The sequence below is a fragment of the Dermochelys coriacea genome, chromosome 1 (genome assembly GCF_009764565.3).
Source record: "Dermochelys coriacea isolate rDerCor1 chromosome 1, rDerCor1.pri.v4, whole genome shotgun sequence".
Classification (NCBI taxonomy): Eukaryota; Metazoa; Chordata; order Testudines; family Dermochelyidae; genus Dermochelys; species Dermochelys coriacea.
Genome location: NC_050068.2, coordinates 11019060 through 11034266, shown reverse-complemented (window position 1 = coordinate 11034266; position 15207 = coordinate 11019060). Strand labels below are relative to the sequence as shown.

General features: G+C 50.0%; 1 protein-coding gene across 1 annotated transcript in view; it reads left to right on the top strand.

The window, feature by feature from the left end:
* Nucleotides 1-15207, top strand: part of RELT (RELT TNF receptor) — an 81106-nt gene that overhangs the window by 35601 nt on the left and 30298 nt on the right. Inside the window, exon 2 of the mRNA XM_038387705.2 lies at nt 6365-6447. Coding sequence (XP_038243633.1) covers nt 6403-6447 — 45 coding nt within the window. The 5' untranslated portion in view covers nt 6365-6402. The remainder of the gene's footprint in view (nt 1-6364; nt 6448-15207) is intronic.

Genomic DNA, 15207 nt, shown 5'->3' with positions numbered 1-15207 from the left:
TCAGTTTTAAAAGATAGGTGTGTGTTTGAAAACCAATCTCTTTTTCACAAACGGTTTTTTTTTCAGCATCTGGTTTTAGTTGAATAAACATTTTTGTGAGCAGTTTTGAAAAATTTTTCCTGTGGCATTTTGTTTCAACCAATGGTAACTGAGTGTGTAAAGCTAATCTGTGAGACGACAATTCTGGGAATAGTACCTGGCATTTCTACTTGCAGGACCTTGCTCTGTCTGCTAGATACGCTTCCATAAACAAAACAAGCCTTTTGTGCTTAACAGTGCTGGTGAAGTTCAGATGCCTAGAGCATGTTGAGGTATCCATTCACAAGCACGCTCTCGCTAAACTTGCTCCTCACCAGATTGAGGTGAAACTTGTTTGTGGGTTTCCTTTCACAGTCAAAAATCCTAATCGCTTCCTATTCAGTCCCTTCACAACTCTGCTTTAGAGATGAGGTGAGTCAGTCTGATGCTCTCAAATTGGTCTGAATGAAGCTCAGCCAGGACTCTGGTCCAGTGTGGTTCCCTGCTCGGGGCACACTTTCACTAGAGCAAGAAGCCTGCTTAGCTTTGGTGCTTCCTGGGTCTACCTCCAGAGCATGCAGCACCCCTGTTCGCACCATGGGCTCTCCACAGTGAGTCTACCTGGATGGGATGCTTGGGGAAGCCTTGCATGTCCCCAAAGAGCCATGCACCCCAACTTTGCAGTCAGCAGTGACTCTTAGCCAGCTTTGTAAAACGGTAGGTTTATTAGTCAGATAGGAACCTAGTGTAGAACAGATAGTGTTTGCACAGAAATCAGGAACTTTAGGAAAGTCCATCTTCAAGGAGGGGGCATCCAGAACTCCGGGCCCTGGGGGGTGGGAAACCCGAGTCCCAAACGAGCAGACTCTCACTTCCAGTTGCCTGGCCTCAATCACGCCGCCCCCCCCCCCCCCCTTGTGTCTCCATCCTTTGTCTCTTTCCCAGGCAAACGGGTCACCTGGTCTGCACTTTTCACTTTGTTCTCCAACACTTCTGGCTGCTTCTTGCAGAAGAGGGGGCCTGGCCATCAGTCGCCAGGCTACAGAGTGAAAAGAACCAGGAGTACTTGTGGCACCTTAGAGACTAACAAATTTATTTGGGCATCAGAGTGTCTGCCATTCTCTGGCCTCAGGCAGCCAGTCGGCAGTCACACCTGCCCTCTGGGGTCCCTGCAACAATCACGTACCCTTATCCCACCACCTAGGTGCTTGAGTGATACATAGGGGAAACTGAGACACATAGTATTGAGAGAAAACATTAAGAACATTCCCACTTCGTCACAGTAAGTCAGCACAGTTCTCTGGAATTATATTGCCTTCAAAGGAAAAAGAACAAATAAGGTGACAATAAGTAATGTCAAGTATCAAGGGGTAGCCATGTTAATCTGTATCCACAAAAACAACAAGGAGTCTGGTGGCACCGTAAAGACTAACAGATTTATTTGGGCATAAGCTCTTGTGGGTAAATCTCAAAAAGAAAAGGAGTACTTGTGGCACCTTAGAGACTAACAAATTTATTTGAGCATGTGAGCTGTAGCTCACAAAAGCTTATGCTCAAATAAATTTGTTAGTCTCTAAGGTGCCACAAGTACTCCTTTTTTCTTTTTGCGAATACAGACTAACACAGCTGCTACTCTGAAACTTGTATTGTGCGGTTCTCACTTTCCTGACCTCGTTTCCTTTTCCCTTCCCAAAAGGACTGATGAGGAAAATCAAAGCGTTCTATTGTAATATTGCCATGATGCAGTCGTATACAGTAAAGTGCTTTCATTCTGCTTCAAGCACCAATCCCTGAGTCAGACTGTGTAGCGGTGTACTATTGCTTAGGTGGCAGATAAAGTCACTTTTCTATTTAACTAGATTTGCCATAACCTCATGCTGTTCAATTTCAGGAAGCGTGGCTTCAGGAAACACTCTGGGCTTCGTTTAAAGTCACGCAAGCAGGATGCTTTAAATCTAGGCCTGACACCTAGGTAGAGTGCATGATTCTAAGGAGTGGTAGGAGGGAAAACCGCACAATAAAGACAATGGATTTCAAGAGGGCAGACTTTAGCAAACTCAGGGAGTTGGTAGAAAAGATCCCATGGGAAGTAAGTCTAAGAGGAAAAACAACTGACAGTTGGCAGTTTTTCAGAGACCTTATTAAGGGCACAAGAGCAAACTATCCCACCGCGTACAAAAGATAGGAAGTATGGCAAGAGACCATCCTGGCTTAACCAGGAGATTTTTTTCAATGATCTGAAATTCAAAAGAGTCCATCAAAAAGTTGTAATTTGACCTAGTTTCCAAGGATGAATATAAACAAACATGTGTATGTAGGGACAAAATTAGAAAGGCCAAGGCACATACAAGATTAAACTAGCTAGAGACATAAAGGGTAACAAGACAATGTTCTATAAATATGTTAGAAAGGAAGACCAAGGACAGGGTGGGCCCATTCCTAAGGGGGGGGGGGGAGGGGACAACACTAACAAAGTATTGGAAATGGCAGAAATGTTAAATGCCTTTTTTTGTTTCTGTTTTCACTAAAAAGGTTGTTAGTGCTTGGACATCCAAGCACTGTGAACGCCAGAGAAAACGAGGTAGGATCAGAGGCTAAAACAGGGCAAGAGCAAATTAAAAATTACTTGGACAAGTTTAGATGTCTTCAAGTGACCAGGGCCTGACAAAGTGCATCCTAGAATACTTAAGTTGCTGACTGAGGTGATATGAGCCATTAGCAATTGGTTTTGGAAAGTCATGAAAGACTGTTAGTCTCTAAGGTGCCACAAGAACTCCTTTTCTTTTTTGCGAATACAGACTAACACGGCTGCTACTCTGAAACCAGAGGACTAGAAAGAGAAATATAGTGCTCATCTATAGAAAGGGAAATAAGGGCAACCTGGGTTATTACAGACCAGTCAGCTTTGCTTAACTATCTTTCCACATACTTAAGTTATCAATTTGCAAACACCTAGAAGATAATAAGGTGATAAGTAACAGTCAGTATAGATTTGTCAAGAACAACTTTGTCAAGTGTCAAATCATCCTGATAGTTTTCTTTGACAGGGTAACAAGCCTTGTGGAGGGGTGGAAGTAGTAGATGTGGTAATCTTGACTTTACTAAAGCTTTTGATACTGTCTCACATGATCTTCTCATAAACAAGCTAGGGAAATGCAACCTAGATGGAGCTACTATAAGGTGGGTGCAAAATGGTGGGAAAACTGTTCCCAGAGAATAGTTATCAGGGGTTCACAGTCATGCTAAAAACGCATATCGAGAGGGGTCCCACAGGGATTGGTTCTGGTTCTGTTCAATATCTTCATCAATGATTTAGATAATGGCATAGAGAGTACTTATAAAGTTTGCGGACAATACCAAGCTGGGAGGAGTTGCAAGTGCTTTGGAGGGTAGGATTATAATTCAAAACGATCTGGAGAAACGGTCTGAAGTAAATCGGATGAAATTCAATAAGGACAAATGCGAAGTGTTCGCTCCGAAGTAGAGTAATCTATTGCACACTTACAAAATGGGAAATGGCTGCCTCGGAAGGAGTACTGCAGAAAGGGATCTGGGGGTCATAATGGATCACAAGCCAAATAAGTCAACAGTGTAACACTTTTTTGCCCAAAAAGGAAAAAAAGCCCATTCTAGGGTTTATTAGCAGGAGTGTTGTAAGCATGACACAAGGGGTAATTCTTCCGCTCTACTCCGTGCTGATTATATTGTATATTTATACTGATTATATAGTTCTGGGTGCCACATTTCAGGAAAGATGTGGATAAATTTGAGAAAGTCCAGAGAAGAGCAACACAAATGGTCAGAGGTCTAGAACACATGACCTGCGAGGGAACATTGAAAAAACTGGGTTTGTTTAGTCTGGAGAAGAGAAGACTGAGGAGGGACCTAAGTTTTCAATTTATATAAAAGGTTGTTACAAGGAGGAGGGAGAAATTGTTCTTCTTAACAGCTGAGGAAAGGACAAGAAGCAATGGGCTTAAATTGCAGGAAGGGAGGTTTAGGTTGGACATTAGGAAAAACTTCCTAACTGTCAGGGTGGTTAAGCACTGGAATAAATTATCCAAGGAGGTTGTGGAATCTGTCATTGTAGATTTTTAAGAGCAGGTTGGACAAACCCCTGTCAGGGACAGTCTAGATAATACTTAGTCCTGCCATGAGTGCAGGGCGCTGGATTAGGTGACCTCTCAAGATCCCTTCCAGTCCTATGATTCTATGACAGACTAGATAAAATCCCTCCCTGGGGGTGTAATCTCACTGGAGCCAGTGTTACACCAAGGATGGATTTGACCAGTATTTGCGATTCTCCTGATCGTGCCTAGCTGTGGCATATACAGCAAAGCAACTGAGACTGCCTTCTGTAGGCTGCATCTAAGGTAGTCAGACCTCTGAACCGGTCGAGTAGGTGCTTCCTGTGAACATCCTAGGACTCCTGCCTTGCCTCTAATCTAAAATCAATTGCTGAGCCTGAAAATACTTGTCTTGGGCAGTGTGTGCTGGAAACAACCCCAGGAGCCAAATTCTTCCACTAGATAAGTGCAGGCAACTCTCTCCGATTCCAATTATGAATCGTCTCAACAGCACAATGGGGCCATGATTGCTATTGGCTCTGCCGTGACACTAATAAAGTGCAAATCTGAGGGCAGACCATTTGCCCAGGGTAGGAGATCCCTGTCGGTAGTGCTGCCTGACTCCTGGGTTTCTATAAATGGTACAAATCGACCTCCCCATCTGTGCTCCTTGCCTACCACTCTGACCTCCGTTTCCCTTGTTTGGTTTTGCCAGAGCTAACAACTTGGCTCCAGATTCCTGGAGCAGCTATCAGACCATTCTTCTGTGAAGTGAGCTTACGAGACCATCAGAATAGATCACATGCAGCCAAAGCCAAACTGGACACCTGGCCTCTAAGAGTTGGAGGGTCTTCTTGCATTAGCTGGTACCACCTAGTGTTCTGTGCCAACAATCCCTTCTTGTCCGAGTCTCTAGCCTCTGCCAAGTCTGCCTACAAATTCAGAAAGATTGAGGAGTAAACACCTGATGAGCAGAATTTCTGGGGACAGTAGCAGATGCTGAGCTAATGCTCTAAAGCAAGAGGTCGAAAGCCACGGGACTCTAGCCGTCCCGGAAAGTGCAGTTACAGTTCTGAGATGGGACCTAGAGGCAGTACCGTCACTTTCCCGGGGTGACACTTAGAGGTGAAATAAGGGAAGTGGCTCTGCTTGGGCATCTTTACAAGGCGCTGGAAGTGTGTGACCTCACTAGCGGCCAGTCACCACGCTTCAGCTGCGCTCAGCGTTCCGAAGCAAACCTCATCAAGATGCGGTGAAATCTTGGCCCTGTTGAAGTCAATGGCAAAACTCGCATTGACTTTGAGTGGGGCCAGGATTTCACCCTGTATTTCTAGCCTATGTTGTCCACTTGCAATGATGCCAACTGGCTTCTGTCCCCTGCTTGTGCCTACTTTGCCCCGGCTCCAATCCTAAAATCCCCGTGACGCTCCAGAGCACTCTAAAGCAACATGCAGGCCCAGGATGCACTGCTAGCAATGAAATAATGCCTTGTAATGTAGCGTTTGACAGATGGATTCACCGACAACCGAATCAATCATATTAAACAAGTGCAGGTCTCTGGGCATTTAATTGCGGGCTCTGTAGACACAATTAACGTCTAATGCATCATTCTTTAAAATCGTTCTAAGGCCAGGCTCACTTTAACTGCATCAAGCTCCTTGCACATCAGTCAGTGCGGAAGTCCTTGCTGGCGGCTTTGGAAACTAGACGTGAGGCTTAGTACATGGCTTTCTAAAGCAGCCTCTCCCTGCAGGAGACTTTGTAGGAGAAATTTCTGGACTGGCAAGGAAAACCAGGCATCTGCCTGTCAAACCGAACAGCTTTCCTCTGTGTCATGTCTCTCTTCTTCCCTGCCCATTTTGATGGGGGAGGTTTTCTGTTATACAAGGCCTGATAAGAATGGGGAACTGTAACTACCCAGATATGTCGGAAAAGAGAGGCAGGCTTTAACTATTGGACCAATCTGTAAATCTAGCACTGCTGCTGTAAGTGGGCACAGATCCACTGAGGCTGATAGTTGTGGCCACTGATGATTTTACAATTTAGGTTCCGGGGCTGCTGTACATCACCGGCAACCCTTCCAGACTCTGCTGCGTGGCACAGATCCAAAGGCGAGGGGATGTGCGATGTAATTTGCAGGGATCAGCAGGCTTGTGTGCGCTGGAGGCAAATCCGGGTTTGTAACGGGGGTGCCAAGGTGCATCCGTCCTGCTGGATACCGAACTAGCCACGGAGGAAGGCTGACTTGCCAGTGACCCTCCTGTTCCTTGTCCCATCAGGTTCATTCCGTGGCTCGTTGCAGTCATCAGCCCTCAGGATGAAGAGGAACTTGGTCTGCTGGTCGCTCGTCGTCTTCCTCGCAGTGAGTACAATATAATCCTGCGCTCGTTCTGGTCCGCATGGCCTGGGCCGGCTGCACCCCATCGAGCACAAGCATGGAGCAGTGTTAGCGGATGGGTTGGGGGGGAGAGGCTGGGGTAAACCGATGGAGGGGACTAAAAACCCAGGCAATCGAACAAGAGTGACGGTAAAACCAAGCTGAAACGTGCCTCAGCGCCCCACACAGTGTCGCAGGCTCCGCTGTCTGCTTTCCCAGCCTGAAGCCACCCGGACAGGCCCCTGCTACCACACAGAGCCCTGCTGAAGTCAACTGGGCTGTACACAGGCACCCGGGGCCACCCACGCCAATCTGACAGCAGGCTGTGGGCTTCTGACTGTGTGATCTCAGGGCAGGGAGCTCTTCTTTATCCAGAGTTCTCCTCTTCGCCGCCTTCCAGCCTCTGGGCTCCCTCTGGGCAACTTAGCCACATGGTCTTTTTCAGCAGCGTCCTAACTCTGCTTACATCATACCAAGTCCCCTGGGCCCACAGCTCCTGCCCCAGAGCCGAAGGGGTTGTGGTCACGCCCACCCGCTGCCCGTCGCCTCTCTTGGAGGCACGTGACGCCCCGGTTCCCTTATCAATACTCTTGTGATAACGTGATTATAAACGAGCGTTGATGCTTATCGCGTGACTGCTCTGACAAGGCTGGTTCCGAAGCGATTGCACGGATGCCCTGCATGAGTGGAGACCTCCCTGCCCTGGCTGGGAAGCCACTTCGGAGACCCTCTGCTAAGAGAGAATGGTCGGGGTCTAGCAGGCTGTGCTTCTGTAATGGGCCTTCAGCCTCCCTCATGCCCTCCCCAACCCCAGCCTCCTCTTACTAAATACTGGACATTGCTAGAAAAGGTCACACTGGAGCATCTGAGGACTGAGACTTTTACCTCTGGCTGCAGAAAAGCAGCAGGGATGTGGGGGGACGGGATGCAGGAGAATCGAGGCTAAAATAGTCTGCTCTGGCTGCCCCTGGAGACCGCCCAAAATAAGATTCTGCCTCTTGCTTCCTTATGGTGAAGCCTGGCAGGGCTGGGAAAGAGGCTTGTGCAGGACCAGCGGTGCTGAGGGAGGATTGCATGGATCCCTTGGCAGGGTGGGTTTTTTTAAGGCATGCTGCAGGACAGGAAGGCCTGGAAAGGAGAGAGATGAGAGAAGCAGCCCCCTGCAGCATGGTTACGGGGAATGTGCATGGCATCCCCTGTAACCACCTCCTCGACCTCCGTGTCCGATGTGCTTCCTGGGCACAGGAGCTGGTGGGGTTTGCTCTGGACTGGGGGGGCTGGAGCTGGATGCCCCTGGGGAGGAGGCAATGCCGAGGAGCATGCGTGGGGCTGGGGTGGGAGAGGAGGCAATGCCGAGGAGCGTGCGTGGGGCTGGGGGGGGGAGAGGAGGCAATGCCGAGAAGCGGGCATGTGGCGGCTGCTGATGCAAGGGGGCCCCTCCTTGTCTAGCTATCGCAGCCCATCTGGGTGCTGCGGGAGCCGTGCTGTTGGAGGGTGCTGTGCTCAGGCTGATGGGCCGGAAGGAGGGCGGCTGCGATGTGGGGAAAGGGGGGTGTGTGTTGGGTTGAGAGGGAAATAACAGGCGTTCTATGTCAGAAGTCACAGGGTTTATCCCCCTCTCTCCCCACACAAACACACACCCTCCTCCTGCCTTGCTGCTTTAAATACACAGCAGGGGAGGCCTGGAAAAGCAGGGAGCTGCCATTCTGGGCACCAGAAGGCTGTGCTCCCAGGTCTGTCCTGGCCTGAGAGCCCTTCTCCCTGAGCTCATCTCCCCATCCATTAGAGATGCAGAGGCAGAGCTGGGCATCGGGTTTGCTGCAATATCTAGCAATCGATGTGGCGGCTCCAGCTCGATCCCTTTAAAAGCTGTGGACGTAGGGTCCCAGTGGCCTGCCTCTCCACTCAGACTCATCTGCCCTGCTGCGCTCCTGAGGGGCGGGAGGGGGTGGCCATTACCCTGGTTATGGCTGGCCTGCTGCCCCAAGGAGGAGAATCCTGTGGGGGCCGTGGAAGTGCCGAGGGGAATTCGTGACTGCCTTGTGCCCCTTGCCTGTCCCTGATTACCCTTGGCTGGGAAGTGTTGGCCTTGGGCAAATGAAAAGCGTTAGGTCAGAGCTGAGCTGCGCTGGCTGATAAGGAGCTGGTCCTGGCTGTTGTGGTAAGAGAACAGGTTCCCCAAATCTGCCCTACTGGTGGGGATGGTTTTGTGGCTTGCTGCTGCTCAGTGTCCTCCAGTGCTGGGACATGTTGCAGACAGCAGAGCCCAGGGGGCTCCACTTGAGAACAGATGCGGTTCCCCATCTCTCTGCTGCAACGTGCTATTCCCATCCTCCGATACGCTGCAGGAGGAGGCAGCATCCAGAGGATTAAAACAGGGATCAGGGCTGGGGTTTGGGTTTCAGAGGTGTGATTTCCTCAGCCCAGATAGTAGCCATTCTACAAAATCAGCTGACCTCTGCTCAGACCAGGCCAGTGGGGCCCACCCAGTTTTGGAACCGACCCAAGAACGGGTTCAGATGAGAGGATCTGGGCTTGCCCCCTTCTTTCCTCCCTTGGCTATACTAACCTGGCTCTTCGCAAGGCCTTCTCGGTGAGGATCTCAAAGCACTTTGCAAACTGACAAAATTAGTTGTTACCCAATGACTCCCTGGCTTCTTTGTGAGCTGCTCGGTAGAGACAGAGGCTGTGGTTTTGACCTTTTATAGCTTAGTACCCAAGATGTGCAAGAGACCATTTCTCTTGCCCGTGCAGCTGTGATCAATACAGTATGCTCAAGTTGGAGCACCTATATAAGGGAGTTGCTGGCAAGGCGACCTCCTTGCAGCCTTCTGAGTTCTGAAATTCACTCCCTATCTTTGGTGTTCCAGAGCCCATATTTAAAGGGGCATTACAATTTTTTTTTAAATTGGCTTTCCATCCTTTTTGGCTTCTTTATGTGGGATAAAAAAGTCCTAACAGTCTGCATAGTTTTCTTCCCCCTACTTGTTTAATATATTTTTAACCAAAAACACCTTATCTAGTTTGGTTGGAGGATCTCTTGGAGGTGTATGGAATCTCTGTGAGCGCTTAAAACACCCATCCTTTTAATTAGGGTGCATTTTTAACAAAGGCTTTTTTTCTCCAAAGATTCTGCTAGTCATTTGGAATTAAACAGGTGTAACCAACAGCACATTTACCATCATCATGACTAAAACGCCCTTTGCTTTCAGTCTCGTGAGATGAATTATTTTTTTCCACTTGCCATAGTTTTCTAGAGTAGAGAAGACCTGAATTTCCTGTTTTGCTTTCGTTTTAAGCAACGAAACATAGGCAAGAAACTGAATGGAAATCCTTTCAGGCCACCTTCAGAGGTTTGTAAAGAAGCCAAAAAGGGCTTCAAAGCCAATTTTGTTCTGTTCTGCATTACCTTCACCTCTCTTTTCAGAGGTGTTTAGGTACAAGCAAAGTTTAGGTGAGGGGACTGTTGAAAGGCTTAATAGATAATTTTACGGGCAGGTTGGGCAGTACTTTGTGAATGGTCAATTATGTGTACTGCATTAATTATTTAACAAATTTCTGATGATGTAAAGTGCCCATCGTAGGCTTCTGGACACTGAAGTAATAGGAATACATCCAATGAAGTGAGCTGTAGCTCATGAAAGCTTATGCTCAAATTTGTTAGACTCTAAGGTGCCACAAGTCCTCCCTTTTCTTTTTGTGGATACAGACTAACTACTGCTACTCTGAAAACTGTATAAACTGAAATAATTCTATAAAACACTTTATTAATAAATACCTAGCTCATATGTAATGCTTTCCTTCAGCAGATCTCGAAACACTTTACAGAGGCCATCAGTATCATTATCACCCATTTTACAGATGGGGAAACTGAGGCATCAAGCAGCAAAGTGACTTGCCCAAGGTCACCCATAGTAGAGCCAGGAATAAAATCCAGATCTCCCTGAACCCCAGACCTGTGCTCTATCCACTGGACCACACTGCCTCTCTGTAAAAGCCACACCACTTCTTTAACTTGTGATCTGCCAATTAGTCTGTATATGATGCAACATGTGCATTCCTCAGTCTTTTTACCATAAAGTCTTATGACATTTTATTTATACACTCCCAGTTTCTATTTAGAACTTTTCTTCATGGGACTGGACTCCTTTGTGTGTGTGTGTGTGTGTGTGTGTGTGTAATACACCCACAACTCAACTTTGTTTAGCCTCTCCCAGTTCACGCAGGCTTTGTCATTTCAGCTCTGTTGTGCACTGAGGCCCCGCTTTGAGATCAGAGTTAGAACCTTGTTCCTAGCTTGTTAGTGTGGATACATCACAGGTGAAACATTCAGCCTTCAAAGAGCGTGGAGCTGACCAAAATCTTTTCATCAATTTATTTTTTTTCCCAATGAAAAAGAGAAAACCAAAACTTTTGAGAGGTTTCATTGTTTTCCTCAAACACTGTCATGCAATCCTTTGACACCTCCTCTCTCTCCCACTCCCCTCCCACCCCGAAACAAAAGTTTCCCTTTTAACTCAGGTTTCAGAGTAGCAGCCGTGTTAGTCTGTATTCGCAAAAAGAAAAGGAGTACTTGTGGCACCTTAGAGACTAACAAATTTATTAGAGCATAAGCTTTCGTGAGCTACAGCTCACTTCATCGGATGCATTGATGAAGTGAGCTGTAGCTCACGAAAGCTTATGCTCTAATAAATTTGTTAGTCTCTAAGGTGCCACAAGTACTCCTTTTCCTTTTAACTCAGACATTTATTTCACTTCAGTTTGGGGGATTTCCTCCCTTTTCTTCCCTCCCTCCCTTTTTTTCAGTGGAAGAAAGGGGGCATGGAACAGGAGTGAGGGAAGGGAAAAAAAGGATGAAGGGAAGCCAAAGAAATGAACTGAAACAAATCTATGAATCCATTTTTGTTTGGTCAAAAAACTTCCTAGGAAAAAGTCCATTTTGTTCAACATCTTTCCTGGGAAATGGTCACCACTTGAGCGTGTTTGCGATGTGGGGTGAGGGCAATCTGGGAGGGCTGCCGTTTGCTGTCCCTTGTAGCTGTCTCCACCAAGCCTGCTATTGGCAGACGCAATGAGTGAACAACGTGCTAATGAACGGTGCCTGTCTTGGTGCCCTGTGCCCCTGCTGAAGGTGGTGCCAACCAGAGAAGGCACAGAGTTGCCAACATGCGAGCTATTTGCCCAGGGACAATGCTCTCTGCCTACACCAGTGCTGTGGCTGGGCGTAGCAATACTGGCATGCAGGAGGCTGGATCTGCGGTAGCGGGGGAGAACATGGCTGGAGAACATGAAAGGAGCAGGTGACTAGTGCAGCCTCTTGGAGAAACACGGCCAAGCAAATGCCCACTAGCACAGGCTAGGTGAGTGCTGTGTGCCAAGCTCCCACCTGCTGATCTATTTCTGTCCAGGTCTGGGCGGTGGTTTCCTACATGACCAGCACCGTGCTCGGGCTTGGAAGGAGCCGCTGCCCCTGCTTTTGTGCCAATAAATAGCCTAAAGCTCTCTTGGTGCTTTGTTTGCTTGTGCAGGGGTTGCCTGGCAGTGCTTTTATCTGGTACTGTGGCTGGGAGGGGGAGCAGGCAGGTGGAGGGATTGTTCCTGCCTCACCCCAGGGCTGTCAGGGACTCCAGCTGGCTCCAGCTCTTCTCATCTCTGCTTTCCCAGAGGTGGCTGTAGCTACCACATCCCACCTGCAGGGAGCGGGACAGGAGCCTACCTAAGGATTAGCTTGTGGGAGGCAAGTACCCCTCACCCTGACTTGATTGGCTCCCTACTCACAGGGTGACACATGCTGCTTATAACCTACCTAAACCAAAATGCTTGGGTCTAATGAGCATGGCTTTGGCCCTTGGGCTCGGATGCAAGTCAGAATCGGAGCTATCAGTGCAACTTGGCCCTCCCTGTTCAGCTCTCTGGGCTGGAGGCTGCCGGGGTTAGGAAAGTTCCTCCTGGAACCCTACGACCCCAGCCACTATGCAGCAGAATCAGGCCCAGCTCTGGGGGCAGGGGGGAGCAAAGAGGCGATCCCAGTTGTGTGTGATGCCTGTGAAATCAGTCCTGGGTGTTACGTAGGCTGTATGCAGTGAAGTTGAAGCCACGTCATTCCCAGGATGTTGTGCTCCTGAGGGAATTCTGCGCCTACAAACGATGCGCACAATATTTTAAAATTCTGCAAAATTTTATTTGTCAATAAATAAATGTGGCTCCAGCATGGCAGTGGGGAGCATAGGCCACTGGCGGCAATGAGGTGGAAGATCACCTAAAGCCTCCACCTCCCCAGTACAGGGACTCGGCAGTGAAGCTGCACCTGACCCTGACGTAGTGCAAGGGCCGGGCCTGCCCCAGAAACACTCTGGGGTCCTGCCCCTCTGCATCAGGTGTGGCTGGGCAAGTTCAGCCCAGCAGGATCCAAATGTGGAGGGGCTTAGTGTGGGGGGATCCAGGTCTGGGGGGTGAGGTTTCTGTGTGGGGTAATCTGGGTGTGGGCAGCTCAGTGGGAGATCTGGACGCACAGGGGCTCGCGGGGGGGGGGGGGGGGTTCTGGGCGCAGGGGCAATGGGGGCTCAGCATGAGGGGTCTGGGTGTGGGGAGATGGGGCTTGGTGCTGGGGGCTCATCGGAGGGGTCCAGGTGTAGGGGGTAGGGCTTGTCAGGGTGAGGGTTCGATGGGCCTACTTAACGGGGGAGCCTTAGCTGCTGCCGAGAGGATGCTGCATGCCGGGCCTCTTCCCTCCCGCTCCCCCCCCCCCGCGACCTCCCGTACCTAGCCCCACCGTGGGCACACTCTGTTGCACAGAAAACAGGAATCAGAGTAGCAGCCGTGTTAGTCTGTTTTCTCAAAAACAAAAGCAGTACTTGTGGCACCTTGGAGACTAACAAATTTGTTTGAGCGTAAGCTTTCGTGAGCTACAGCTCACTTCATCAGATGAAGTGAGCTGTAGCTCATGAAAGCTTACGCTCAAATAAATTTGTTAGTCTCTAAGGTGCCACAAGTACTGCTTTTGTTTTTGAGAAAACAGGAAGGCTCCTAGCACGCAGAAGGGAGCACAACTGGCACTAGGACCCAGGAGGCAGCGTCCAGCTGCAGAGTCAGTGGAGCTGAGACACAACCACCTTCAGCTGGGCAGCTCCGCGCTTGTGGAAATGCGGGGAGGGCAGTGGCACATGGCCCCGTGTGCCCCCCCATGCCTGCTTCTGGGGGCAGATGGCTCCCCAAAAACTTCACCGATGGTCGTCTTCCCCTCCCCACCCCTTGCGCGGCTCCCCTTTGATTCCCTGCTGTTTTCTGCAGGGAAGCACTGGGATTCTGCGGGGGCGCAGTCACGCAGAATCCCCCTCCCCAGGAGTAATGTTAGAGAGACACGGTGGGTGAGGTTGTATCTTGTTGTTGTACCAGCTTCTGTTGTACAGCCTGAGGATCAGCTCTGTCTGGCTCGAAAGCTTGTCTCTCTCGCCAACAGAAGTTGGTCAAATAAAAGCAATCCTCTCCCTCGCCTTGTCTCTCTGGGTGTTGCATGGTCCCATTGCTGCCATACTGCCTGAGCACCCCCAGGGAGGCAGTGTGGAGGTGATGGGGCTGTTGGGGGTTTTTGGCTGGCCCTTTCCCAATATGAAAAGAAAGGGGAAGGGATGAAGAAAACAGGATCCTGAGACTGGCAGTCTCCAGGGCCAATGGGGAGAGGCCAGGGCCCGTCGTCCATGTGAGCTGGAGCTGCCTGAGGCAGAATAGGGTAGGGCAGAGTTAAGGGGAGAGTAGCAGCAACCAAAGCCAGAGAAGCAGCCCACAAGGCAGAGCAGCCAGGAGCTGGGGCAGCACAGACCAGCCACGCCAACAGGAAGCCAGGGCTGAGCTCCAGCAGGGGACGGCTGGGCCAGAGCCAGGACAGCAGCATCGTGAGCAGCTGGGGAGAGCAAGGGCAGCTCTGGGCAAAGGACCCCGTGCAGGTAGATGTCGCCAGACAAAAGAGGCCTTGCAGGCTGGACTCTGAGTGGGAGCTGTGATCCACAACGGGGGAAAGGGAAGACCAGTACTTAAGAGAAGGGTCCCTGCTCCCTGGAGCTGAGGGCATGTGGCCACCACCAGACCTGGTGTCTGACCCGTGGTATCAGTGTAACACAGCCAAGGTCTGGGCCAGGGGCAGCAACGTGTCTGTACACGGACACAAGTGTCCACAGTGTGTGTAAAAAAAAAAAAAAAAAAAAAAAAAAAAAAAAAAAAAAAAATTTTAGGTCCGTGGGGGATGCTCACGGGTAGCTCCCTGTCCCTGCTGGTGCTGGCGGAGGTGCAGCCAGGAGGCTCCACACGCTGCCTCCATCCCCCTCCCCAAGTACTGACTCTGCAGTTCCCAGCCCATTGACAGGGAACCGCAGCCAATGGGAGCTGCGGGGGTGGCGCCTGCGGCCATGGCAGCACACAGAACCACCTGGCCGCGCCTCCACATAGGAGCTGGAGAGGGGACATGCCACTACTTCTGGGAGCTGCTTGAGGTAAGCACTGCACAAAGCGCACATGCCCCACCCCCCTTGCTCCAGCCATGATCACCCTCCGAACCACTCAGTCCCAGCCCAGAGCGCCTCCTTCACCCCAAACACCTCACCCCCATCTGGAGTCCTCACCCCCCCCCCACTCCCCCAACTCCAACCCTCTGCTCCATCCCAGAGCCCCCTCCCACACCTTGAACCCCTTATTTATGGTCCCACCTCGGAACCCGCACCCCCAGCCCAGAGCCCGTACCCCCTCCCACAC